Source organism: Opisthocomus hoazin, chromosome 5 (assembly GCF_030867145.1).
Source record: "Opisthocomus hoazin isolate bOpiHoa1 chromosome 5, bOpiHoa1.hap1, whole genome shotgun sequence".
NCBI lineage: Eukaryota > Metazoa > Chordata > Aves > Opisthocomiformes > Opisthocomidae > Opisthocomus > Opisthocomus hoazin.
Window position 1 is genome coordinate 8,339,287 of NC_134418.1, and position 19,810 is coordinate 8,359,096.

At 43.6% G+C, this 19,810-nt stretch overlaps 1 protein-coding gene across 4 annotated transcripts in view; it reads right to left on the bottom strand.

Annotated features, from left to right (window-relative positions):
- The window catches only part of CTBP1 (C-terminal binding protein 1), a 250,777-nt gene that overhangs the window by 140,456 nt on the left and 90,511 nt on the right, over window positions 1–19,810 (bottom strand). The window contains exon 1 of one of the 4 annotated variants that reach the window (XM_075420344.1): window positions 17,071–17,135. The exons of 2 other annotated variants lie outside the window; for them this stretch is intronic. In XM_075420344.1, coding sequence (XP_075276459.1) covers window positions 17,071–17,077 — 7 coding nt within the window. In that variant the 5' untranslated portion in view covers window positions 17,078–17,135. Of the gene's footprint in view, window positions 1–17,070; window positions 17,136–19,810 lie in introns of those variants that run through there. One more of the 4 variants, XM_075420343.1, reaches the window with a different exon arrangement.

The window sequence follows — 19,810 nt, forward strand, 5'->3', positions numbered from 1 at the left end:
TTCCGACCTTGAAGTCATCTACTATATGTTTTCCCAATGATGAAAAGCGCGTTCTCCCATCAAGACTTTGCCAAATATTGCCACTTGGGTATTTGCTTCCCTTTGTTCTTTTTATCATCTCTCTCTTTAAGCCACTGCAGTTAACTGGGTTTTGATGACTCAGGCACAACTCAAGATTTTTTCCCCACTGCATGTAAAAAATGTAATTACAGTTGCTCGCCGCCATTTTCTGTCTACTAAGGATAAACAATGCCATTTGCCTGCTTGCTGTATTCGCCTTCCAGCTTTTGGGCTTTTATAGTTAGCATTATTCGTAAATCTCTAATCTTTTTTCACTTAATAAAAAATCCCACACCAGTGTCTTTTTGTTATAAAACCACAAATCATTACTGTTAGTCAACAGCATAACTGTCCACCAAGTGACCAGTGCCCTTCTAGGGTTTCTTTTGTGCTAAAATCCCATTTGCTTTCAGACTGGTTTCCTAATACTAGCTCACTTCATCTGCAAGCTGAAATACAGAGTGACCTCTCCATATGGCACTTTCAACATATGGAAAAAAAAAATACAGATGCACAAATGTTTTGCATAAACCAGAGAGAAACTGCAAAGCGTCCTTCAGCTCCAATTTATCTCCTTTGTACCGACACCTTCATTTAGAAAAATTAAAACGTTCCAAAGTCATCTTTGATAACAGCTAAAGCACCTTCTCAGAATGTTGATTTTGAAAGAATGAACTATAAAGGTCTTCAGTAGTAAGCAAGAAGATCTTCTGAGAAGGAAAATGCCAGTTACTGATGCTCATCAGACAATCAGACGTGCCCCTGTGTGGGCACACACACTCTCTCTCAGAACAGATTTGCTGATGACTGAGCTACTTGCAGAGAATTTTTTTTTTTTCCTTCAAAATCCTTCAGAAAATTATCTTGTTTTAACACAAATTCCAAACTATTTCAAATCACATGAATAATGATCTCAGGTTATCTAACCAAAATATATCAAAACATGGGTAACAGCCACAGAAAGAATCATCTTTTTATTTTCCATTAAAAGAAGAAAAGTTCAACACCATAAAAGTAGACACACATGGAGGAACGGCAGGATGACATTTACTAACATGTCCTAAAATCTGAAAAACAGACTTCATCTAAAAAAGACCCCGACCCCTCAGACTCTTCTACCATGTCCTTTTCATTCAAACAGCTTGAAGCAAGAGATGTACGTAGCCAGCTGCTTTGCAACATAGCAGTACCCACAAGCAGATTTACAGATCTAAAAACCATGAATTTACTGTTTTCCTGGAGGCAAACAAAACAACCTCATCTTCCCCAGGCGTCGCACTCCCGCTCCGCACCGGGGAACGGCCATCCCACCCACTGCCTTCCCCCCGCCAGCGCAGCCGCCGCGCCCACGAACAACCCGTCGCCAGCAAGGGACGTGGTCCGGTGCTCCTGAAGGGTCCCAGCCGGGTGCAGTGAATCTGCACGAGCCTCCACCGCAGCACGCAGGGCATGCTGCTCCCTCCGACTCAATCTCCACGGCGGCCAGGTTGAATGTGTCACAGGGATGTAAAAAGTCCCTGTCCAAGTGTTTCCTTTTCAATAAGAAAAAAGTTTTTCTTGCAGTACGTTCTCCAGCTGAGAAAAGCCAGCAAGGCACTGGTGGCAACACAAGCCGGTGATGCTGGGGGTACGTAATCCAAGCACAGAGGCTGTGGGGACTATTAATCCAGTGGGTTCCACCTGCTCAAGAGAAGACGGCGCACTAGGACTCGGAAAGGACCGCTGGGACTTTAGGAGCATCCGGAATCACAGCACTAACCCTGACCACGATGCAGTACGGCTGTCTCACAGTAACCTTGCTCCATCAGGAAAAGAAGAGTAGAAGCAAATGAAATGTAAACTCCGCAGAAAGCTGATGTGAAGAATGCAGGTAGCATGTCATTCCATCTTCTACAACAGTAATGTCACTAGATGGTTTATAGCTCACATTTTTTTCTTGCAACAGATCTACCTATTAATAAAAAATTTCCTTGGCAGCAGCATATTCAAACTGTAACTAGCTGTGTGTGTTATCTCCTTCCCTTATCTTCAGATGTTAAAATTGAGTTAATCTCTCAGCAGAAATTAAATGCACAGACTGTTGTCCTTGTAACATGTGCACCATAAGCTTTGTTGATGCTACGTCCTCACAAAGCACTGCAGGATGCTAAAAACCGGAGGCATATGCGGGCCAGATGAAATAGTCCTTGCTAATAAACTCAGAATCTTTGACATGAAAAAAAAATGTGTCCTGTTTTCCAATATCCCTGGTCAGGGTACTTGAGCGGTTGTTTCCCTGCGATCCTGTTCAATGGGTCGATCCATCCTTTCCCCAGCTGCTCCCACAAACACGAACTGCCCGTACTGAACTGGGCAAGTCTACGTGCACCGCACTTCGCCATCTGCTCTGCTCCCACCGGGCTGGCACAGCCCAAAGTCCTGCGACAGAAGATATCTGGGCACGGCAACCTGGGGCTCAGCAGGGAGCTTCCCGTTGAGAGACTGCCAACATTTCCTTGAATCCACCCTTCTTACTACGCTCTCCCATGCCCACAGCAACTGTGAAATTGTTATTTATTACGCCCTTGTGCCTGACCCACTTTTCTCCAAATAGCAGTATCTGGGATGGGCTAAAAACAGGGAAAAAAAGAGGAGGGAAGCTGCTCTTAGAAAAGCCAACTCTGTTCTGATTTTCTCCACTATTTTTTCCTCTTTCCTTCCTTTCTTCTTCAACTTCTCTTCTGTATCTTCCTTTTGTTTCTCTCTGCAAGAAGAGGAATCAGGTTAGGAAAAAGGAACGATGGAGAACGCTGATCTAAATTGCTTCACATCTTCAAAAATGTGGAGAGAAAATGATGGGACGTGGGAAGGGAATGGAGCCCTGTGGGCTTTCTTTTCCAGAGATGACTTTCTTTTTCCTTCTGGCTCATGACTGAAGGAGATATGAGAGAGTAAGAACTGCTGGAGATTTTGGCAGATATTGAAAAAGGAGAAACATGCAACTACAATTATTTGGAGAACAAGAAGCAAATGCTAAAGAAAAATAAACCCCAAAAATATAGACTATGGTCTCTTTCCAGAGGGAAAAGGCTTTACTCAGTCTGAATCAAATCTGTTTATTTTTCACATTAATTCAAGCACGGATTTCATATAAAATTCGCAAATATGTATGTTAAATACAGCCATGCATACCAGTTTAGATGCATCTTAAAACACTCTCTTATTATAAGAGGGAAGACACGTGGTTCTGTTTCCTGAAGGATCACAAGGAATCAGAAAGAAAAGCACAACCTTAATATTGTAACTAACAACGTTAAAATGTTCTTGTCTACAAATTCTGAGGCACCACGATGCACTTCTTGTTTACACTGATTTTTGCAAGGACAGTAATATAGATTGCAACCAAGCCCGGCATCCCTCGTCTCCCTGTAGAATGGCCAGCCCATCTTTCCTCCTTGCCCTTGCAAAAGCCAAGACCCGAGTGAGAGCTGTTAACCCACCGACGTCGAACTCTACTACATAAAGCGAATATTTATTTAAACGTAAGCCGTTCTCGGAGCTTCCTTTTGTGATTTTGTTTTCTTGCTTGTGACCTTTGGGAAGGAAGGACAGGTTCGGAACCTCAGTCACTGCTCGTCCGCAGAGGTAACACCACTCATGCATTAAACCTAGTGCAAACACCTGATTATTTGCCTTCACCAACCAAATGCACCAGTGAAAACATTTTCTGTTTGTTTTTATTAGTTTAAATTAGAGGTATCTTTCACCGAGATAAAAATTTTCCAGACGAGCATGATTTGCACTTAGTGACATTTTCAGAAAGACACATGAAATAATACAAAATAACTACTATTTCTGCCTCCTGACAGGCTTGTTGGAGTATTTTAAAACAGCTTTCTAAAATAAACCAACTTTTTTCCTGCACAGATTTGCCACCAGGGAACCAAATCCTATCCTTATAAGGTTACAACAAAACAAAAGTCTTGAAAAGAACTACAAAATCGAGGCCATTTTTTAACTCAGGAAAAAGCGATACTAAGATACAACAAAGTTTAAAATCTGTCTCTTCAGAACTGGCAAGAGTCAGATGGTTAAGAAAATGATCTTCCCAACGATCATTCTCTCGTTCTCCACCCCAAATCGTTCCTCTCCATCTAGCAAGATCTTGACTACAAAGCTAAAGCAGAGATTTGATATCTGCAGGCAGCATTCAGGCTTTAGCCGCTGAAATGTTTGTACACACACTTGGTTCCATCTACCATTAAAGAATTCAAACTGCTATGGCAAGGCAGAAATTACTGAACTTCGGCTACAAGCACTGATATTGAACCCGTGTTAAAAACACAATGTACAGAGAAAGGAAGGAAAAAAACCTAGAGTTAAACACTGGAGAAAGATCTTCAGAAAAATGGAATCTAAAATAGTTTATGAGAATCTAAAATAAAGTCTGTACTAAGCTAACACAGAAATCAAACTATTTGAAAAGAAAATCAATACTAGGATTAATGGTCCAGTTCTCTCCAAAGCAGGACAAATTGCAGCAAAAAAGCTTGAAAAGCTGGTGTTTTCTTTTCTATTCCATCTAATTTTTGCTGTGGACCTTATTCTATTTGCATGAGAAGCAAATTGCTCCGAAGCCGAGTTGAACCCCACGCCAGGCTAACTGCACACTAAACACAGGCCATCTCCTTCGGTTTCTTTTTATAAAAAGAAAATATTACCAAAATACAAAGAAACAACGAACACTGCTACGGCAGCTCGTACAAGCACATCACATTTCTGCAGTATTCAAAGTCTGTGTAAGGAAACTTTAAAGGATTGAGAAGAAGTTATTTTCATCTTCTTTTTCATTATCTGACACTACAAGTAGAATCGTATATAAGATTTAACCGTACTACATACAAAAGCAGCGGCACACCAGTGAGCACTCCATTAATTAAAAGCCAGAAAAGGAAGTTTGCTAAACGAAGCAAATGTTCTTATCACTCCTATCTATATTCATTAAAACTGACAGGAAACCAAATATCACCATCTGTCTACTTGCAATAAAGACACTAAAAACAGCTCCGGGGTAGAAGAATAATATAAAGTATAAAACTGCAGTTTTTCAAGTCTCAGTTTGAAATGGACAAGAGAGAAACTGATGTCAGACGGGGGAGAATAAAAGATGACAAGGAGCTGGTACAGGAGAGTGGAAAAGAAACTGCACATTTCCAAACACGAACTGAAGCCCCTTCAAAACCTCACAAACAAACGACGAACCCTAAAGTTTGCTCTGTGTTTCTCATTCGCATCAATGGGTCCACAAAAAGCCAAGTATTGCCAGGGCAGCTCATTTGCCCGTTTAGAAGTAGCTGCTACCAAAAACATTCGGAAAATTATATTACACCACTTGAACTGCAAAGTTTTAATGCTAAAGGGAGTCCCAGGGAACACTTCTGTAACTTTACCACCTACTGAGGCACTGCCCTTCTTTGAGAGATGAGTTTTCTAAAATTATTGCTATATTTGGATTTTGCTTGCAAGTCAGCAGCTTGGGATAGAAGTTGAACAAGATTTGATGAAAGAAAGAGGATCGCAGAGGTACTAACTTAGCTCTGGAATAAATACCACGGCTCACACCAGTGCCTGCAGAGGTCAACCGAAGGTCACTGACTTAAGGTACTTTCCAGCAGTTGTACAATTCCTACCTCCTAGTAATCGCCCCTTTTTTGCACTGCAGGAGAGAGGGAAGAAAAAACAAATAGATGGTAATAAGATATTTAATGACAGAAATGAAAATAAACTACGGCTCGCCTTTGCAAACAGCACGGCTCCGCGTTGTGAATTCCGCGCCATACCCCAGCTGCTTTGTGCACAGCAACGAAAAGCGCTTCCAGTTCCTCTCGATGCTGCATAAAATATTAGGTCGATAGTCACACTTTTTTAAGACTAAGTAAGGTTAAAGTAATTTAAGGCCGAGATAAACAGAAAAAAGAGAACCCACTGTTGAAGCTGCCACCCGGCTCGCGGCCCCCCATCGTGCCGAGGTGCCGGAGCACATCTGGTGCAGGGCAGGTTTCTGCCCTACCTACAGCAAGCGTCAGCGGGCCGAGGAGAGGAGCAGCAGTGGGGTTCAAGACTAAATCGAAGGCTGATTGATTTTTATTATTATGCTCCTCCAGAATGGTACTATTTTTTTTTGTATTGTTCAAACAATAATTCATACATCTAAAAAGCTCTCATTAATATTCTACGAGAATGTGTTTTTAGACTCAGTACAATTACAACACAGCAATTATTATTCTTCTGTTAATACTTTAACAATACTAACAGATCCATTAACAGCTCAGCACAAGTATGAGAGGCCTTTAAGAAACAGAAGTGTAGGACTATTTCTATTTACTAAAGAAACCACAACAAAACTATAGAAGGTAATAAAGTCTGGATGTAAAATATTACTGTAAACTGATGTGCAAATGTGCCACCAGATTCCTCTTCGATTCTGAGGAATCTTCTTTTGAAAGTCAATGCAAGGATATAGAAAAAGGAAAATTCTTTACCTGAAGGGTGAAATTCAAGGGTAAATTCTCCTTTACGTTAAATACATAACACAGAGACACAGCACATCCATTAAATACATAACACAGAGACACAGCACATCCATTCTCTGTCCCCGCCAATGAAATCACCAGGATGCTTAGAAAGGGCTTCGGAAAGCTGGTAGGCAAAAGTGGAGATATGTATCAGAAGAGAAAATGCAAAACCATCCATAAAAATTTCCTCTGTGTCATTTAAAAATGCATCCTCCAGACTGAAGCTGGAGAATTGTTTGTTTATTGTAAGCGGGTTGTATGATATGCTTAAAAAACCGACAAGAAACATTGTTGCGATAAAGGAGAAGAAGGCAAAATGTTGACACTCAGCTTTAGAAACCTTTTAATAAAAAGCTACATTGTAACAAGCATATGCCGGATGACTATTTTTCTGAAAAAGTCTAGATATACCTCGTTAGAGCTCCTATTTTCCTACTGAGAACAGAGACTGCGGAAGCTGTATTTCGTTTTATTTACTAATCAGAAGCGTACCGAGATGCAGGTTCTTCAGGAGCACGGATAACCAGCGGAAAAGGTAAGCTTCTTTGGCAGAGAGAGCGAGCACAATTCACTCCTGTACTCCTCCTCTTCACAGCTGCTGCAGTAACAACAGGGTGTAAATCAACGCACCTTCCACAGCACGTCTTTGAGACAACCAGCCCCAGACTCCAGGCTCCCTGGATTTGAGAGTGCCGGGCTGGAAAAAGCCTTCTGGGGAACCAAGAAAGCATCAATTTCTTATAATCCTGTTAAAAAGGTAAATGAAGCTCAATCCCAAAATGCCTGATGTTTCTTAGTCCCTTCCTTTCCTGTACTGTGAAGCTCTTTCTGAATTTTTTTCCTTTAATTACATGAAATTAGTTCTAATATTATATATACATAACACTATCAACACTATTAACTTATAATGTTTATTTATATACATCTGTCTCAAATATTAAGTTATTAATGACCACTGATCTGGTGCCTACCTTGTCTACGAGCTGGAAAGTTTCCTTTGCCTGGTCTTTACCTACAGACAAAGCCATCCTTTCTATAAGGCCACCATGAAGCACACGCTCCTCTGGTTGTGCCAAACCCCCTTGGCTCATAGGATTCTGTATACCGTGTTTAAATTCAAGATGGTTTTTGCCCTTTTGTACTCAAATGCGTCTCCTTCTCTTCATCCTGACGCATACAACAAACCCCGAATTTGTCAAGTTTGATACTAGCTTGCAGCGTGACTTATTTTGGTGAGCAGATCACCGAGACGCCTCCTCATCCACTGTAACACCTCCTCATTGGTATTATTCTTGAATTCACTTTAGGTAGTCAATAATAATTTTCCATACACCTTTATAAAAGCTCCCCAAAAATCTGCTGTTAGGAAATCAATGCTAAAGCAACAATATCCCAGTCACAACGCCTTCGTGTCTGTTATTTAAAGTACAGTACCATTACATCTGTCTGCCAGTAACGTAAGGCTCATCACGCTTCTGCTCTACAGCATTAACAAACCTGACCCCAAAACAAGTCCATCCGAGATGTACCTTTTAATCCACACAGAAACAAAGTAATTCATTACTATTTACATTGCTTTAAGTATTTGCAAGTTGCTGTTTAGATGGCCTTAGCAGTAATGACTGCAGCAAGCTGGAACAGGTTTGCTATGAAACAGAACCCAGGCTAGCACTGAAAATAAAACCTGGGTGTCTTGAAGCCTGGGAAAAGCACGCAAAGCTGCAAGGGATTCATTGCAAACCTTCAGAAGATATTCCCTATGCAGACAATACTTCTTCATTAATTTGAATGGACAGATGTTTACAGACAGAGAATAATCCCCAGCTTCTGCTGATTTCTTTGACACTCCCACCACTCCCGTTCTCCTTTCCCGTGTGTTTCTTCTCTCGCACTTCATTCTCCTGCCCTCTGCCATCTCCCCTGCCATGGACTGGGCTCAGACCAACTCTTTCTCCCCGTCCTGGTTATGCCCTACTCTTCCCCACGCACAAACGATGTGACGCAGGTGACGGCTGGAAACTCATCAGGTCTCACCAAGCTCTGCTGCTGGAGGCCCTCACCTCTTGGGTAAGAAGTCAAAGTTTTCCTGCCATTTCACTATACTATGCAGTAATTATCACCCTTCCCGTTTTTTCTCCCTGGTCTATCCCATTATTTCTCTCTATTTTACATGCTGCCCGTTACTTTTCAGGGGTTTTATCCTCCTACCACTATCACGGTCTTTAAGCGAAAGCCAAGGCTGTTCACTACCGCACGTCTGTCATTTCAGCATTATGATTAGGAACCAGACTCTGAAATTCTTGGTACCACCACAAAACTGGTAAACTAAGAAATGTCCCCTTAGATTTTATCACTTTATCACTGTTCTGGTACCCTTCCCTAGATACCTGCTGCTGATCACCATCAGAGACAGGATATTGAGTTAGACATGCTCGATCTGAATCGGTACGGCTGTTCTTACAGAGTTATTGCTCAAACAAGTGTTTCCGCCAGACCTAAGAAAATCAGCAGAAAGCAGAGTTACAGACTCTTGCATTTTACTACAACTAGCTTTGTTGTGTGGAAGTCCCCCATTTCATCACCCACATTCATCAGAATGCTATGCAAACAGAGTTAGTCCTGGTGACAATCGGCACATACGTAAAGCACCAGGATATGTAGGAAATCTAGCACAAAATATTTTTCACCTGCTGAGAAATACGGGTGAAAATGCTCTGGACAGGATTTCATTAAGAGCATTAGCATAAGAAAGGAAAACGATTTGTTGGGAAACATCCACCATTCAACACATTCCATGCTGTTTTCCAATGTTCTTTTCCCAGAGACACGGAGCATGGGTAGGTTTTGCGGTTTGGGCAGGGCCGGGGAGAAGGTTGTTGATGTTTTGGGAAAACCTACCAGAGCCTGCTTTGCTTCCTTGCTCCTGATCCTCAGCTACAGCAAGAACTGGATGCTGGAAGGCTGAACTTCAAAGGCCAGCTGTAGGGGAACTGTCATTATTTGATCCACTAAATCCAGAATTAAAAATCTTTAGAGAAAAAGTTTAAAAACTTAAATATAAAAAAACTTTTTAAAAAAGATTTGAAGGAGATGGCAGAAGGTCTCCTCCATGGCAAAGCCCAAGTCCCACCAGCCAAACCCTTCCAACCATGTACCCAGCCTCGGGTTCCAGGTCCAAGCAAAACTCCACTCCTCCCCACCAGTCTTCTCTCCCCCAAAATTCAGCGCAGGAGGAGAACACCCGGAGGGCCGGCATCCCGAGGGCTCCACGCGGAGCATGGACACACATGGCAGCGCTCCCAGGAGCTGGCTCCTGCAGTTGGTTTTCATTAAGCAACGCACACGCTTCTGCGCTCCAGTCAGAAATATTCGGGGGCTCCAGCACGTGAACAATAACTCAATAACCACGTTTCCTTCTCTGTATCATAAAATAAACACAAGCTCTGAGTTAGGCTCTTTGGATTTATGTCCTTTCAAAAGAATTCAGTAATTGGGGAGGAAAAAAAAAGAAAACCACGAGGAAAGTGCACGGGTTCAAAATGTGCAGTAAATACTTTTGAAAGCAATGTTCTCCTCTGGGAGTATTGCAACAGATGTTTACCACGAGCTACCGCAACAGTTAATCCAACTCTGAGCCAGATTAACTCTTTGCCATTGGAAACAAAGCTTTTTATTTCCGTGGGCAGCCTACAGCAAACACGGGGCTGTGCCAGAACTGCTGACAACAAGCAGTTAACCGAATGAAGGGAGCAGGGGGAAAAAAAGCCATTAAGCCCCAGCAAATAAACGAGTGTCTGGCCCAAAAGACTTCGATGAACAGGTGTATGCGTGGGTGGGAGGGGGAATCAAGAAAAGAAACATTTAAACAAAGCCTCCACTGACGTTCTGGTCACTGGAGTGGGTACACACAAGAAGAGCCAAACAACATTTTTGAACAAATTAGCAAACAATGGATTTTTTTATGATTATTTTTGGAGAAGATAGGAAATACGATTATTGATCTTGGTTTTTCAAGTGCGGTACCAATACATCACAGGAACAACTCAGAGGTTATTCTATTTAAAGATACTTTGAGTAAGAATGAAAATAGGAAGGTACAAAACTACAATTAAAATACGGACCACTCAAACAGCAATTCAACAGTTCAGAAACATTACAGTATTATGAAATACGAAGTTTTTAAACATCTAGCTTCAGTATCCATACATAAAACAGTAGTAGCCTACTAGACTATTTTTGATGTTTTTTTTTTCCCCTAAACTCAGTAATTTAACAGCAATTTTTTAATTTATAAATTATAATTTTTATGGAACAGTTATGGTACCTGTATATGCAACCTGGTATTTACTCCTTAAAGATACAAATGCAAATCACAATTTAAAGCATCACTATTCTAAGCTGAAATTGCCATTTCTTAACGGGTGCAAATCAGGTCCCTGTCAGCAACCTTTCCTGCAGGCAAGTGAAGGGCCAGCAAGTCGCTGCCCAGAGCCATTCCTCTGTTCCTAATTTCACAGGCATTTAATTTTGGGAAATACCTGAGCGTACATGGTCCCATGAAAGCAGTGAGGAGGCCAAAGGAGCCAGGAGAAAGCCTTTCCCCTCACCATGCCGAGGAGATCGAGCAGAAGAGGCAAGCACACCACGTCCACAGTGCGTCTGCCCGAGCATCACCTGCGGCTCCCACAGCCCCGGCTGCACCGGGACCCATGCAAAAGCGCCCGGAACACAAGAATGAGAGTCACAAATTCTGGAAACTTTGGGCTAAACTTCCTGACTGAAGAAAATCTCAGCTTGTTGCGTGTTTTGATTTTGTTGGGTTTTTTTTAAACAGAGAGAAAAACAAATGCCAATCTGTCAAGTGTAAAGACAATCTAAAGAGGTTTTGTTTCTCTAACTGCCAGGCAGAACAATACACGAATAAAAAGCTGTAGAAGTCCTTAGGACTCCGCAGTATTTCTGCTGGTAATGCAGAAACAGTTTCATTCTTGGTATTACGCCTAATCAACAACAGCAATGGAAAACATTATCAGTCCTTTTATATTTGATGAAGAGATTGATGTTATTTATTCAAGAAAAGCTTCACAAATATCCCCCCGTTCTAAAGAGCCCGATGACCACAACGGCACTTGCTGGCAGTAGCCAGCCCCCAGTAAAAGCCACTGGAACGGCCAACCGTTCGTCTCTTGACTAAAACACAACTGTTTGCAGCTTGGTTTGGCTCCCCCCCTCCAGATATCAACCATTGTAAGTGCTGAGAGGAAGGTTTTGTTTTCTAAATTTTTAGTATTCCAGAGAAAAATACTGACATTACATTCTGCAAGCCTTGCCAAGAATGTCTTTTGTGTTCACAGCTTCAGTGTTGATGATAAATTTTGAACATTAACAGTACAAAGTATGATTCAAATCAAAGCCTAAATCATAAATGTAAAAGTAATTTAAACTAGTGAACTGGAAACCTTGATTTATATAATTTCATTTTGCAAACACAGTTCTCCTAAAGAACTACTTGCTTTCAATGGTTGTTAGTCCTCGCTGAGTAGGTAAATAAACTACATGCATCTATTTAAATGATTACGAAGCCTAATATACTTTAGATCTTTTATTTTTTACATTTTATGAAGTAGACAATTTACTAGGCAATTATTTTTTTAACTATGACTCCTAAGTGTTTCAGAAATATTTAATAAGTCCTAAAGCACCTTTTATGATGATGATTATTCCCATTTTAAGGGATATACAGATATATAAAAGAATAACCCAGAGAAGAGAGAATTAACTAGTTTGGACTCTCTCCTTTACCAGACTAAGCCATCTCTGTGATAGCATGACTGATCTCCACTACAGTGACTACCAGTTGCATGTAATTTTTCACTCTGACCTAGCGATGATAATAATTTGGAAATATCAGTAAGAGAGCAATTAGCAACAAAGCCTCAGGAGGTAGCAGAAGAAGGGTGGACTAAATACCTGTAGAAGAACAAGGAGGTTTTTCTGGATGGTTTCACCAAGATATAACACTTGGGTTTTATTTTTATTTCATCTTCTAAAATCCGTATGTAAAGGTAACACCCGGCACAGTCTGCTGCTATTCTTGACGACAACACAGCTTGCTTTATGAATGGCCTCAATTATTTTGCCATGAATAACAACAGTAAAAACAGCAGTGAGCATTTAGATCGGTTCCACAGCCCAACCAAACCGTCGCACCAGACTTTCCAAGTTGTACAACCTCTAGTTTGAGCACTCATTTCTTAATATTGTGCCTCAAAATCTGCAGGTTGTTGTGCCAACAGCATTTACTGTGAGTGTTTCAGAACAATTTCCATGTACTGAATATTGCATATTCCGACACGCCAGCTCGGTTGAGACCTTACATGTTACACGGTTTCTGCCCTGAGGGACACTGCCAGACCTGAAACATTTACTAGTCAAGATAGGTGATGCATGAAAAGTGGGAGGAGAGGTACAGAATTATTTCCAAGGTTTTTCACAGTCTCTCCCCATTGTGCCCATTTTTCACTGAATCATAGAACGCTTTGGGCTGGAAGGGACCTTTAGAGATCTTCTAGCCCAACCCCCTCTGCAATGAGCAGGGACACCTTCAACTGGATCAGGTTGCTCAGAGCCCTGTCCAACCTGACCTGGAATGTTTCCAGGGATGGGGTCTCCACTAAAAGCTACTCATGCCCCACATTGGCCCATGATGGGAAACTGCATCTTCCATAAAGCACCTTGTGCTCTTCCCCCCACTTCCTGAAGAGAAACTGGAGCATCAACATTTCTCAAGCTACTTTGTCCTCCTGTAAACTTGCCTTTGCTGTAACGCTTACAGAAATTTTACCAATTCAATATTAATGACCGTCTCTGAGCTTTGCCGGGAGAGGTGAGAGACCGAGCACCAAGTGCTGGAGGAAAACAAAAGAATAAGAGACAAATTCAGTGTATGTGCCCACATAAAAAGCCAGCTCTTCCCTCCCGCCATCGTTAAGGGGGTGACCACTAATAGGCATGTAGAGGAGGAGGAACTCGAGGAGACAGCCCACCGCTTAGATGACGAACCCCACAACTTGCAAGGTCCAGCTGGATTCACCCATCCCATTGCAACTCCTCAGCTTCACGAAATAAAGTCCTGTTCTCTCCAAAATAAAGTACCATCGCGTGTGCCGGACTCCAGATCCCACCCCACCAGTCTGCCACACGTGCCACCCTTTTTGTCTACGCAGCAGCTCAGGAATTAGGGGGACCAGGAGAGACCGCAGGGAGCGAGAGCAGGATGGGCCAGGCCATAAGCAAGTCACCCTCCTAAAAACCGAAAGAAGGTTTTCTGCTTAAAAACTTCTGCATTTCCTGCACAAGCTTCCCAACAAGATAAACCAAGGGGGTCGCTCCGCTCCCGCGGCCACACGACCCCTGCACGGGCTCCAGTCTGCCCAGCCCTGCCGTGATGGTTCAGACACGGCGCCGCTGGTCTGCGAAGCCGGTGGGAACGCCGGCCCCGAAAGGCAGATGTTGTGTAAATTCATATTTCATAAACACAGCTAATTGTGACAAGAGGGCTATAAAAATCCTTGTACCGCTTAAATTATTTCTCCACTTAGAGCAACTCTACCACCAGGAAATGTTGCACGTTGCACTTTATACTGAACTGGCAAGGCTCAGCGATAACACTACCGCTCTATTAAATAACAGACACAAAAATCACAGATCTTCAAAAACTACAAATTAATTTGTCTGCTGTCATTCAAAACAACCATTTACAAACAAACATGACATGCAATTGTCATTAAAAGTTTTCCAATCTAACACTGACTGTGTTTAAATATGAAAATTATATTTCTGAAATAAACATTGCTGCTACCAGAGAAGAGTGCCACTGTAAGTCACATCATTAGACAGAAACTGCCACCTTAAAGAAGTTAATAATCCCTCCCACTTTACCAAGGAAATAGTCTCTCTACATCCAACGAGGTCACAACAAAGGAAAAAACCTAAAAACTGCAACAAAGCAACTAAACAATACCCACTAAAACTCTGATCCTTTGATTCAGGCACATAGGTAGGTAAAAGATGGGTAATTCAGAGACTATTTTTCAATAAATCTATGATTTATGCATTTACAGATGCTAATCCTCCAGTAATTTATGTATAGCAGATTCATTGTATCTGTATGAATCTTCTTGCATATACTGGAGTCTATATCCAACTGATATAACTAGGGGAAAAAAATCAGAAAACCAATTAATGGAGCTTTATTTTTTCTAGTCTGATTTTTTTTTTTAATGTTTGGTTATTTAGAAAAACATTATTAAGAGTCTATTTCTATTTATATTTGGATTATATTTTTTTTAAATAACACGCATCTCCTACAGGTAACAGCCTACACTTACTAACATTTACTAATTTAAGTGGAAGAGTAAGAAAGAACAAGGTTTTCTTCAGCTCTGCAGGGCTGCTGGATCTGTACGTGGCCCCAAACCAGCGACCCGGTACGGTGTGCAGCGACAGAAAAGGCTCCATCCGCCCCCTCTCACCTGCCCGGGCGAGCAAAGGAGCAGGAGGCGGGCAGGGGTAATTCGGCTCTGCAGTACCCACGTCACCCCTCACCTTTCTGTCGCTACCACAAGCAGGCAGCGCCGGCCAGCCGGGCTGCAGTTTGTTTACACACTATTAGAAATCAGAATTCACTGTTCAGGTAAAAGAAGTCTCAGCAGGTATCAACTAGCCATAGACATTATTCTGCCTGTCTTCTCAGGATGCTCTGGAGAAGTTTATATAAAATATGAAAATTAGGCATGCCCTTATGCAATGAAATCAAAATACAGTAAAATGTACACATGGATATTTCTACTTTTAAACAGTAGTTACTGAACCGTAGTTGGTTTAATTCTAAAAGTACATAACACTTGTACAAATAGCATTTATTTCATAACAAAAAAATACTTCATACATAGCTATCTACATTTCTCGTGTGCTCACGTATTCACAAGCACTTGAATACAATACGCTGTTAAACTCAAATTCAATTCCCTAGACACCTATCATTTTAGACAATGTAAGGAATTTGGGCAGATTATCACAAAACTGCAGGTACGCCCCATTTTTTCTAGGAGCTGACAAATCGCCGGTTCTGCAACAGGTGCCTTTTCCATCCACGGCTATTTTTGATGCAAAGGGCCGGGTCCCTCCAGGTGCCCAGGCACCCATGGGAGGAGAGGACCCGGGACGCCACAGCAGCGCAGCTCCTCTGGCCACTCCCCATGTCACCCCTGGGAAAAACCTGTACTGCTTCCTACAGCTTCAGGCTGGCAATAGGAAAAAAATGGAAGCGTTTAGGCCTAGCGATAGGCCTGGACCCACAAGCATCCTTCTGCCTCTGCAACGCACACCCAGGGGTTACCCACATCGCGAGCAAACGCGGGTGCAGATCACGCCGGTTTCGCTGACAGCACCACTGATTTTAACCCATATTTCTATACAGGGCGCCTGAAAGGTTCAGGAGCAATTTTCTTCGAAAGAAACATTCAGGCACTGGTTTTTTAACCTGCTCAACTCAGGTATTTGCATCTAAAATTGCCACTGTTCACTTCTAGCACGGAAACGATCACGCAAATCCACCACAATTCCCAGTGCCGCCTCCAGCCGGGGATGCTGCACAGTGTATTTCATTTTCTAGATGGCACAGAAAGCTCCCCAGCCGTAACAGCAGCGTTCTCGGAGAAAACGCCACAGAGAAAAGTTGCAAAACCTGTCAGAATATTTTTTTTTTTCTGTCCTAAAACATATCTTAGTCAGAAATAACTTCTGCCACAAAAACCCTTCGGAAGCTCCAAACTTCAGCAGGTGGATGCAGTTTTCATACGAGATGAAATGCACTGAAGCAATATAATAAACGCCGTCGCCTGTACAACGCCTGACAAAGCAGAGGAAGAACCCAGAGCCAAACTCGCCCCTGAACCGCGGAACAGATTCCCGAGACCAAGTCGCGGGGTGTGTAACCTCCTCCTATCTGTTATCCCGAATTGCAGCCCACCCGAGCGCGTTCCGATTCCAGCCCCGACCCGCCTCCACCTCCGGCCAGCCCCCGGCTCGGGTCCCGCCGGGCCGGGCGTCCCATCCCGCTGCGGCCGGCCGGGCAAACTCCCAAAGAGCTCCGTGACACCCCCCACCCCCCGCCGCGGGGACATGCACGCCCAGCCCCTCCCCCCCCCCCCCCAGCACCCCGCACAAAGAACCCCTTTTCCCCCCCAAAACCGGCCCGGGAGGCCGAACCGCGGGCCGCGCTGGGTGGCTGCCCCCGGCCCCACCGCACCGCTGCGCGCTGGCGCAGCCCGGGCACCCCGCCCAACGCGCCGCCGGGGGGGGGAGGAAGGAAATGAAAATCATCATTATTAATGAATATTAATTCATCATCAGAACGGTGCGCGGTGCAGGGACGTGGCCCTCCCCCACCCACCTTGCATCCCGGCCGCCGGCTCCCACCGGAATACGCCGCCGCCGCCGCCGCTGAAAATACGGGGCAGGAGGGCGCGACCAATCGGGGCGGAGAGCCTCCCGCCCGCAGCCAATGGCGGCCGCCCGCCGCCGGCTCTCCGCCAACCCCGACGCGGCTCATTACCCGGCCGGCGGCGGGGGAGGGGAGGGGGAGCGCAGCGCAGCGGAGTGGGGCCGGCAGCAGCGCGGAGGTGGCGAACGGGCTGGGGAGGGGGAAAGGCGGGGGGCCCAGCCCCGGCCCTGCCCTCGTCTCCCCTGTCCCCTTGCTTCTCCCGTACTCTTTTCACCCCCTCTTCTTCCCACATTTCTCTCCCCCCCCCTTCGTATCCCCTTCTTTTTTACCTCCTTTTCTTACCCTCCTCTTCCCCCCCCCTTACCCCTTTTCTCTCCTTCCCCTTTTTACCCCCTTTCTCTCTCCCCCCCTTCGTATCCCCTTCTTTTTTACCTCCTTTTCTTACCCTCCTCTTCCCCCCCCCTTACCCCTTTTCTCTCCTTCCCCTTTTTACCCCCTTTCTCTCTCCCCCCTTTTACACCCTTTTCTTACCCCCTTTCTCTCCCTCCTTTTCTTTTCCCCCCTTCCCCCCCCTTTTTTTTACCCCTTTGTTTTTTTACTCCCCCTTTTTCACCCCCACCCCCGTCCCTTTTTCCTTCTTTTCTCCCTTATTTTTTCTCCTTTTCTCCCTTCCCCTGTTTTTTCTTTCCCTCTCTGCTTCCTTGTTTTGGAGAGGGCATTTCCCCCCCCCCCCTTTTTTTTTTTTTACATAGCTCGTACAGAGCAAAAACCTCGGGACCCCCCCCTCCCCCCCGGGAACTTGTTCTGCTAGGTGTGACGGGATGCTCCTGCACAAACCAAGGCCGACTGCTACCAGCACCAGAGCCTACTATTTAGGAGAACGCAGAAAGACGAGGGGATGGAGAAGCCTGCAGCGGCTCCAGCTCAAGCCCGAGGCTCCGACGAGCGTTTTCATAAAGCGAGACACAGACACGCTGCGCTGCGAGAGCGGACGGCGAGCTCACAGGGCGCAGAGCCCAGCCTCTGCAAACACCCAACCGAACCCAGCGGATGTTTCGGCCGCGCCGCTGCAGCACGCAAAGCCTCATGCTGTATCATCAGCACAAAATTATTAGCAAAGTAAACTTTCTTATTAAGTCCAACGATTTTGGAAATAAATACGTGCTTTACTAAAAAAAAATATTTTTAATTCATAGTCTTAGTTTTTAAAAAATTGAAAGTCATTAACATTTGTTCATAAACTTTTCAATCAACAAAACTCCTGACTGCTGTCTATGACAGCAGAAAACTATCAACTGTAGAAGTAGGGATAAAAAAACCCTCAGAATTTTATTTTGTTTTTTTCCAGTCTAGTGACCCTAATAATTCCTCAGTTCAGCATGAACTAAAATGGCAAGAAAATCTGCACCTCCCCTTTCTAACGTTGTGCTCCTCCTGACCTCATCCCCAGTGTTTAAAATCACTAAATCAGTTTTTGTTGAAAACTCCTGCCTGAGCAGGCCGTGTCATTAATTTGTCTCCAGCGTTTGGGTAACACAGGATCACACACGCCGCGAGGCGATAAACCTGATATCAGCCCATGTCTTGATGATAATTCACAGGAGAAATCTTCTCTTTTGCAGATCAAGGCAGACTTATTTCTAAGGTGCCCCAAGAGCCGAGAACTCCGTGCTGCTACGAACTGCTGACAGGCAACCAATAACTGTGACAAATTATACATTCATGGCATCTGCAACAATCGATAACCTGACTTACCAAATTAATAAAATATAGATCACAAAGCATACATTTTTATTAAAGAATAATTTCGTGATAACAAAGTAATGCGGATGCTTCCAAGCATAGGATTAAATTACATGCTGAGCAAATCTGGCATTTTGTGATAAACTGTGAAAACAGTCTTTGCAACAGCAACCGAGGAAGAACATTGCTGACATAGTCTATAAACATGTTTTATAAAGCATCACCGAAAGTAACAAAAAAAAAAAAAAAAAAAAAATCACTGAAAATCACTGAAGTCATGGTTAGAGAATTCACTGCCACATCTGGAATAATTACTTTCTAGACTTCACTTTGCTTTGTAATTTAATCCTTCTGCTGATTTTGGTGTTAGAAGTAATAAAACCAGATTACCTACACCGGAGAACACTGACACCAAATTAATTCCTTCACTAGTCAGACTTCAACAGTCCTCAGTATTGGAATACACAAAGATTTCTAGCACATTTAGGATGATGAAAATGTTACTTAAATACATGAAGGCAAGTGCCATACCTGAGAGGCGGACATCACTTGTCAAAACTTTGTGCCTGGGGGGCAACTCCAAGTACTTGCTTGAATTTCGGAATACAGTGAATCCCACCAGACTCGAAGGTCTGAAGCTATACACGTGGTGAAGGATTTTCCCACACAGCTATTTTCCACCACTGAGGAACGCATCAAGAGGAGCTTTTCCAACCTCGTGTAAAGGTACTGGCGAAGTCAGTCCTTCCCCACCTCTTCTGGCAAAGGCTTTACTTCTGGGAAGAACACACACCTCAGCACACCCTCAGTCCCCATTACCCCGGCTGGGCTATTGCTACACAGCTCTGAAACACGCCCTAAACAAAATATTTCATATACTGAGGTCCTGTTTATTGAAGTTCACAATCATGAGTTCCTGAAACTCCTTGGTACTCGGTCTCTGCAG